This window comes from the organism of the source record quoted next, unplaced genomic scaffold (genome assembly GCF_019419815.1).
Source record: "Pyrus x bretschneideri cultivar Hongxiangsu unplaced genomic scaffold, Pyrus_bretschneideri_v1 Contig26, whole genome shotgun sequence".
NCBI lineage: Eukaryota > Viridiplantae > Streptophyta > Magnoliopsida > Rosales > Rosaceae > Pyrus > Pyrus x bretschneideri.
Genome location: NW_025999568.1, coordinates 3,372,193 through 3,379,911, shown reverse-complemented (window position 1 = coordinate 3,379,911; position 7,719 = coordinate 3,372,193). Strand labels below are relative to the sequence as shown.

General features: G+C 35.2%; 2 protein-coding genes and 1 non-coding gene across 3 annotated transcripts; 2 read left to right on the top strand and 1 right to left on the bottom strand.

The window, feature by feature from the left end:
• The first annotated feature begins 719 nt into the window (after positions 1-719).
• Positions 720-793, top strand: TRNAN-GUU. Its single transcript has one exon. It is a non-coding gene; the product is annotated as a tRNA-Asn (tRNA).
• A 147-nt stretch (positions 794-940) lies between these two features.
• Positions 941-2,522, top strand: LOC103944839 (photosynthetic NDH subunit of subcomplex B 3, chloroplastic). The gene is made up of 6 exons (XM_009355301.3): positions 941-1,255; positions 1,364-1,474; positions 1,570-1,626; positions 1,797-1,859; positions 2,007-2,069; positions 2,298-2,522. Exons 1-6 carry the CDS (start codon positions 956-958, stop codon positions 2,379-2,381), a joined length of 678 nt encoding a protein of 225 aa, XP_009353576.2. The 5' UTR covers positions 941-955; the 3' UTR covers positions 2,382-2,522.
• Positions 2,523-5,130: 2,608 nt separating this feature from the next.
• On the bottom strand, positions 5,131-7,166 carry LOC103944840 (aquaporin TIP2-1). The gene is made up of 3 exons (XM_009355302.2): positions 6,963-7,166; positions 6,314-6,564; positions 5,131-5,730 (listed from the first exon to the last, which is right to left on the bottom strand). The coding sequence occupies exons 1-3, from the start codon at positions 7,087-7,089 to the stop codon at positions 5,362-5,364; spliced, it is 747 nt and encodes a 248-aa protein (XP_009353577.1). The 5' UTR covers positions 7,090-7,166; the 3' UTR covers positions 5,131-5,361.
• Between the last annotated feature and the right edge of the window lie 553 nt (positions 7,167-7,719).

Genomic DNA, 7,719 nt, shown 5'->3' with positions numbered 1-7,719 from the left:
CTTTGTTTGTCAAAGAATAGCAACACCGAAGGAGATGTAGTATCTATTCCAGTCCCTAGTCTCTGCAATGAGTTTGCATGGGCAAATTATTAGACCATAAATAAGAAATATAATACCTTGAAAATGAAATGGAAAGAAAAGAATTATAGGACCAAACACTTCTTTCTAGAATTACGACGCAAACAAACTTTTTGGTTTTCAGAAACTCTTTATTCAGTACAAAACTCGGTAGAAATTGGCAGGATGATGGTGGTAGTGTTATCGCCGGCGGTGATGGGTGACGATGGTGTTGTCCCTCACACCACTCTGAAAAATTTAGAAAACAAAAATCAAATAGAAAATCATATAAACAAGAATAAAACGACAGATTCTTAATAATATCAATAGAGGGAGGGAGGGATGGAGGAATATCACGAGTTCTATCTTCGACATGTTTTCATACCTTGAAAGTTGCATCATACATTAGTAACATTACTGTCTATACAACTAAAATATATTAAAATATTAAAAACAATAGTAAAATAACATAAAATATCGATGATGGTCTGGGACCTGGAATCAAGAGTGGGAGAACTGGTTTCTGGGACCTGGTTCTCTGGGATCTCACCCTCTCTCTCTTTCATTGTCCCTAGACAGGTTTCCAGACATAATAACGCCTTCTTACTCAGATGGTTTTTCTTTTTATGTAAAGAATCGGCCTTAACACCGAATGTCAACAAGCTGGAATAGCTCAGCTGGTTAGAGCGTGTGGCTGTTAACCACAAGGTCGGAGGTTCGAACCCTCCTTCTAGCGTTTTTTATTTTTGCTGGGTCAGAATGTGAATTTCAATTTTAATTGGGGTCTAGACTTCTAGTCCATGCTGGTCCACCCCAACCCAACTTAAACTTCGATTAGATAAGGTAATTAGCATGATCCACCACACATGATGCTGCAAACCAACCTAAACCCCATACAATGATACAAATCATCCATCCAATTCATTCAACCAGCACTAACACTCCACAACTTTTACCAATTCAAAATATATCAAAAATGGTTACTCTCCAACTGAGCTCTTGTGGTTCATCTTTTTGCTTCCTCCAATTTAACTTGATCAACTCCAACATTACCAGCTCCCATTCAACTCTCAGACCTTCCAAGCCCCTCACCAGTTTCTCCAGAGCAAAAATTAGAGCAGTTAGCACATCCCAAGAGAGCCAATCTGAAGCCGTTCAACCCCAGCAACCCCGTTCCGTGGATTTCGCATTCGTTAATGTAAGCTACATATAAAAATGTCAATAGAAATTCTCTGTGCAGGAAGTCCCATCACTTAAAACTTTGTTTTGGGGTATCTTGTTTAATTGTGTATTTTGTTGTTTTCAGTCGGTTTTACTTCCTGACCAAACACCAGATGTGCATCTTCGTCAAGCCTGTGGAGGGCAGAAACTTAGGAATATAATGCTGGATTCAAATATCGATTTGTATGGACCATACGTAAGTATGCCTCCCACTTAATTCTTATCATTCTTACTAAATTTTTTTTTTTCGTAAAAAAAATAATGAAGTTTATGTTGTATGTAAATGTTCAGAGTAGAGTTCTGTTGAATTGTGCTGGAGGAGGAACCTGCGGGACATGTATGGTGGAGGTGATGATTTTACAATTTCTTTAATTCTCCCCCTTTTTTTTTATATATATAGCATGTGATATATTTAAAAAATTTAAACAAATATATGCCTCACTGAGAGAGCATAAATTTCTTGTTATTATTAATTAATACAGAATTTTAATTTCAATTTTGTTCTATTTTGCTGGTAGATTGTTCAAGGAAAAGAGCTGTTAACCCCTCGCACAGACAAAGAAAAGGAACATCTTAAAAAGGTATCATACTGTTTCTAGTTAAGTAGATCACTTAAATCACTAATTAATTAAACTTAAGCCAATGTAATTTTGGGAGGTGGTGATTTAAAAAAAAAAAAAAAATTGTAATGAAGGCTGACATTCCTGTTGATTGATGGATTCTTGCAGAAACCAAAAAATTGGAGACTTGCTTGCCAAACCACAGTTGGGAAACCTGACTCCAGAGGGCTGGTTTGTGGTTTCTCTCTTTCACTATTCTTTTATGTTTTGAAAAAGTCGCAAATATGAGTTAGGATGCTAGGATCCTATGCTCGTCCTCTTGCATTGAGTTTGGAATCGGATCTTTCTTTCTGTATATTAAAGTAGTTTAGACTATCGTTCGTGTATAAAAAATGCATGTTTTAACAAATAATTAGACAAAATGTTTTAGTAATTTTTTTCTGATTGGATTAATTTCAGGTTGTTGTCCAACAGCTGCCAGAATGGAAAGCACATGAATGGAAATATGAAGAAGTCCTAGTAGACCCTTCACAGTCTTCATAAGATATTTTTGCCTACCATTGTAAATTTCAACAAAAACAAAAAAATTAATTAATTAATCCAGTTTAAAATTATAGAGAATTTATTTAAATGGAGATGCATCATCAGTGTAATTAGTTATTACAGGATAAAATTATTCCTTCAGTATAGTTGTTGTCCACTTGTCCCCATAAATAATGCTTTAATTGCTATAGGAACATGTTAACTACTTATTTGAGTTTTGTCATAACTTGGATCATGTATCAAACAAAAAAATAAAAAAACACATATATATGGATCTCAATTTATATTATGCGTTGATATGTGTTAGAGATAGCGAAATCCGATAAAGATTTCGTTACCTCTTAGACCATCTCTAATGGTGGGCTAAATGCTAAATTTCCCCCCAAAATTTCCCTCCAAACCCAATCCAACCCAAAGAGAAACTTTGGGCTAAAAGTTAAATGGGGAACTAAGGCCAGATTCCACCCAAAATTTAGCCCACTAAATCGCCAAACGCGCCTAATGCGCGAAGCTTCTGACCGCCGGGGACCCACCCACGTGGGCCTGTCGGCCACGTTCCGCATGAGCCCAACGGCTCCTTCCATCCAACGGTTGTGATCATCAGGCCGTTGGTTAATCCAACGGCCTATATTCAAATTTTGTTTTTGTTTTTATATTTATATATTATTGAATCCAACGACTAAGATCGAATATAATAAAATCTAATGGTCAAAAAAAAAAAAAAAAAAAATCTAACGACCCAAATTTAAATCCAATGACTAAAATAATTAAAAAAAAATATTTAACTCAAAATTCACCCAAAAACTTTATAAATACCAATGTATCTGTTCAAACATCCACACAAAACTCAATTTTCTCCTACAATTCTTCCAATTTATCTTTCTACCATTTCTTTCCATTTCCAAATTGTTCAACATGGCAAGAGAGCATATTAGAGGTCGTAATTGGACCTGTGAGGAAGATGTTGTTTTATGCTTGGCATGGGTTTCTGTTAGCGAAGATGGTGCAGTTGGCATAAATCAAAATAAAAAGTTTTGTGGGATAAAATCATTGCAAAGTTTCAAGAAAACTGCAACGGCGGCGGGCGGGACGGTGGTGGTGTTTATGATGGATGGAAGATTATCAACAAAGCATGCACTTTATGGAAGGGAAGCTTGGAGAGAGTCGTGGTTGGCATGCCTAGTGGAATGAGCACTATAGAAATTGTGAGTTTTGTTCTTGATATTTTATTTGTCATGTACATAATATTAGTTTGCAACTAATTATTTTTATGTATTTTTTGCATAGGGTGACAAAGCAATGGAAATTTACAAGACAAGAGTAACACCAAAAAATCAAGTTTTTAAGTTGCAATATGCTTGGGACATCCTCAAGGATTGTCCAAGGTGGAGAACCGCGATGCAGACCAACAATGGGGAAGATTATTTCAATGTGAAGTTGCATAGACAAATGCTGGAGATGAAGGTGTCTATGAAATGACCCCATCTCCTTCTTTTGCAAGGCCTCGAAAAGAGATAAGCAAAAGGAAGCAAAGAGAAAAGGGAAGTCTCAATATCCGATGAGTGAACACTTTGCTACCGGAATTGCAAAATTGAATGAAACCCATAGCGCTCGCCAAGAAGAAACAACCCGAATGCATTTGCAAATGAAGGAAATCTCAGATAGAGAGCGAGAGAGGTTTGAAGTTAATTTGATGATGGAGGACCTCAACAAATACATTTTAGAGAGGAAGAAGTTCTTATGTGGTAAGTAAAAGGAAATTTTGCGAAAGTTTGCCTCAAGAAGTATGTTTCAAGATGATGAATCCTCTGAACCCTATATCCTAATTCAATCACGAAGTCCATCACCAAGTGAAGATGGTGGATATGATTTATTAAGTTTATGTAGTGTATGAATTATGTGTTTTATTAATTAAGTTTATCAATTGTCGTTTGTATTAAGTTTATGTAGTTTATTAATTATGTGGTTTATGAATTATTGGTTGTATTAAGTTGAAGGCTTGCTTTGTGGAAAATTTAGTGATTTTTCAATATTTATCGGAATTAAATAATTTTAGATTAAAATGTTCATAAAATTAATTTATGATAGTCTGCCTATTTATTTTTTTAAAATTAATTTAAGAAAAAAATAGCCTAAGTTCATTCTTTAATAATCCAGGGCTAAAATTTTAGGCCATAAAGATTGGAGCAGAAAAACTGTTTCTGGACTAAAAGCTAAATTTTTCGGGCTAAAAAATTTGGCTTTTAGCCTAACCATTGGAGTTGGTCTTAGGGATTAGGTTAACATTACATCTTTTAATTGTTTTTATATTCTTGTAAATCATGTACCTTACTTGTACTCACTAACTTGCTATAAAATAAGAATTTAGTTACAATACTTACATGTATTTAATAAAATTATCATCTCAACGGTGAGATGATGATTGTATTAAACATATATATTGACATTAATAATATTTGACTGTTGAGAAGTGATTACTTATAAGTATTATAGTCGGTCCTAATATCCAATTCTCTAAATTCTATATGGTTATCAAAGAATTGTACAATTTAGGAAACTATTGCCCAGAAAGAATGAACATGCCTCGATATTATGTTTATATTCTCGAGCCGTATCGACAGAACGTTTGTTCCTCAGTCGAACAATACATTTCTATAAACTCAATATGCATATGTACACAAAAGCTCATCAGTTGTATTGTTAGGAATCTACTGAAATTTCTCCTTCTCCAAAATTAAGAAAAATTAGCTGTGCTTCAACAACATCATTCATTTTTCACAAAGAAAAAGTGACCTACAAAAGGGCTTTACAAACAGCACAAGAAAATGGAGGTTCCAAGCTGAGAAAGTGAGAATAAATAATTGAAAACTTGACGACAAAAAGAAGTAAAGAACAAAAACAATTGCTCTTCCTCCTGCTGTTATTACAAAGGATACATTGGAAGACATTTGCAACGATGCTCAAATCTCAATCAAATTAATCAGTACTCACTTACTAAGGGTTCATGTTCTCTGTACATAAATAGGTTCCCATAAACAAGGCCAGCAAGTCCACCACCAACGAGGGGTCCAACCCAGTAGATCCAGTTGTTGTGGAAGTCACCGCTAGCAACGGCAGGACCAAAAGAGCGGGCCGGGTTCATTGATCCACCGGAGAATGGTCCGGCAGCCAAGATGTTGGCCCCGACTATGAAACCAATGGCGATGGGGGCAATGGTGCCCAATGAGCCCTTCTTGGGGTCAGCTGCTGTTGCATAGACAGTGTAAACCAATGCAAAGGTGATGATGATCTCAAAGACTACTCCTTCAATGGCTCCAACTCCAGCAGCTAGACTGTGGGTGGGGATTGTCTGAAATTAAATGGATTTCATAGTTAGTTGCAAGTTGCCAAAAATTCCACAAAAATTTAAACAATTCAATGTACCTTTGTACATGTAAACTACCAAAATATTTTATAATTGGAGTTTAACCATCTTTTCAAAACAATAACGACGATACTAGATTCATCAAATTGATTACCCAAATAATGTCATTACCTTACACTTGTTATAAATAAATTTTAAAGTGAACTAGATTTGAACCAATCAACATTAGTTTGTGTAACTTTAGTGTTCTAGCAGTGTTCATTACATAAACTAGAAAAGTTATTGACAATCTCTACTGTATTGGAGAAAATGCTAATAAATCCACCAATTAAATCCGTTACTTCGTCTAGATCATATAAGGCGAGAACCAAACTCTGACTGCCATACTAAGTAAGTGATCTAGCACGAATGTCAACACAACCAATTAAGCCTAGAGCTCCATAATACTAGTCTCTCTGTTAAATTAATAACACCAAAATAACATAATTCTCCCTTGTTTTGTGCATGAATTCTTTGTTTAAGATGGACAAAACTGTCATTGCATTCGGTACGTTGAAAAATATCTTACCAAGCCTCCAGTGACGAACTTGAGGATGAAGGCTGCAACAATGGCACCAAGAAGCTGGGCAACCCAGTAGAAGATGCCAGTGAGGATGGTGATTTGTCCACCAAGAGCCAATCCGAATGTGACAGCTGGGTTTACATGGCCTCCAGAGATGTTGGCGCCAATTGAAACTGCAACAAAGAGAGCAAAGCCATGGGCAATGGCAATGGCTACTAACCCAGCAGGATCAAGTGTAGCATCGGATGTCAACTTGTCTGTACACACAAAACGAAATCCCATATTCTTAAAATAGAAAAATCAACAAATCAACTGCTAGGGTTTATATAAATGAGTTTCGTCCACTCTTTTTTCTGCTTTTGCGTACTTTTGTTTATTTTTATTTTTTAGTTCTCCTTTAATTTATTCAGTTCAAAAGTTAAACAAGAACCTGGTGTTCAAGTTGAGAAAAACTGTTTGCAAAAATCACTTAGAATGGATTTTTTTTTCAACCACGTTAGATGAAATCAAACTCATAGCCTATTTTAATCATAACTCAAGTTAGTCGTGAATTTGTCGTATCATTTTGATAGTTTAAAAGGCTAGCTAGCTGATGATGCAGTTGATAAAAAGAATAAATAAGAAAAAATAGCTGTAATGAGGGCAAACAAATTACTGTAAGCTATGGCTGAACCAAGTCCTGCAAAAACAAATAGCAAAGTAGAGATGAACTCAGCAAGGTAGGCCTTCAAGGACCCCAAACTGAAAGAATCGTCACATCTCCCAAATGCTATTCCGGCCATCTTTCGAAAATTGCAACACTTTGCTACTACTGAAGATTGCGAAGGAGGAGAGGATATAAGGTTGTAGAAAGAAAGGTAGCCAAGGTCACGTATATATAGTGACAAGACAGCAAGTTAAACCTATAAATATTTAAGGTTTATTAAATAGAAGTTTTAACAAAAAGTCTGCGGTACTGTTCATTTTAACGAAAAATCATATTTTAACATTAAAATGTCAATTATGGTACTATTCACTTTACCTTTTATTTTGTCCTTATTATTAAAATTCAAAGTTTTGAAACTTTTTCCATTAATATTCCTTTATTAAATTCTATGAGTCCATGAGCTGCACAGCAAATGTTTGATATGTTCAGAAGATAAAAAGGAATATCTGAGAGAGTAGAGCCAAACCATGTCCATGCAATGCACATCCAATCAAGTCTCTTTGGCAGTCCTAGCTGTCACTAACATGCTTTAATAGATGTGTCTGGTAGCACATCAATGACTCTACCATGTGACCAACTATTCTTCTGTCTAATGGAGAAAAAAATAGGAAAATGATAAACCCACTTGTTTATCTTTTCATATTTAATTAGTTCGTTGTTTTTATTATATTTATTTCATATAATGACTGAAATAAAAAACAGTGTG

Excerpts from the sequence above, each read along its gene's own strand:
- LOC103944839 (XM_009355301.3), top strand. The coding sequence starts at position 956 with ATGATACAAATCATCCATCCAATTCATTCAACCAGCACTAACACTCCA. Across the intron at positions 1,860-2,006 it reads AAAAGGAACATCTTAAAAAG|AAACCAAAAAATTGGAGACT; the intron begins GTATCATACTGT and ends GGATTCTTGCAG. Across the intron at positions 2,070-2,297 it reads AACCTGACTCCAGAGGGCTG|GTTGTTGTCCAACAGCTGCC; the intron begins GTTTGTGGTTTC and ends GATTAATTTCAG.
- LOC103944840 (XM_009355302.2), bottom strand. The coding sequence starts at position 7,089 with ATGGCCGGAATAGCATTTGGGAGATGTGACGATTCTTTCAGTTTGGGG. Across the intron at positions 6,565-6,962 it reads TGGTTCAGCCATAGCTTACA|ACAAGTTGACATCCGATGCT; the intron begins GTAATTTGTTTG and ends TTGTGTGTACAG. Across the intron at positions 5,731-6,313 it reads AGTTCGTCACTGGAGGCTTG|ACAATCCCCACCCACAGTCT; the intron begins GTAAGATATTTT and ends ATTTAATTTCAG.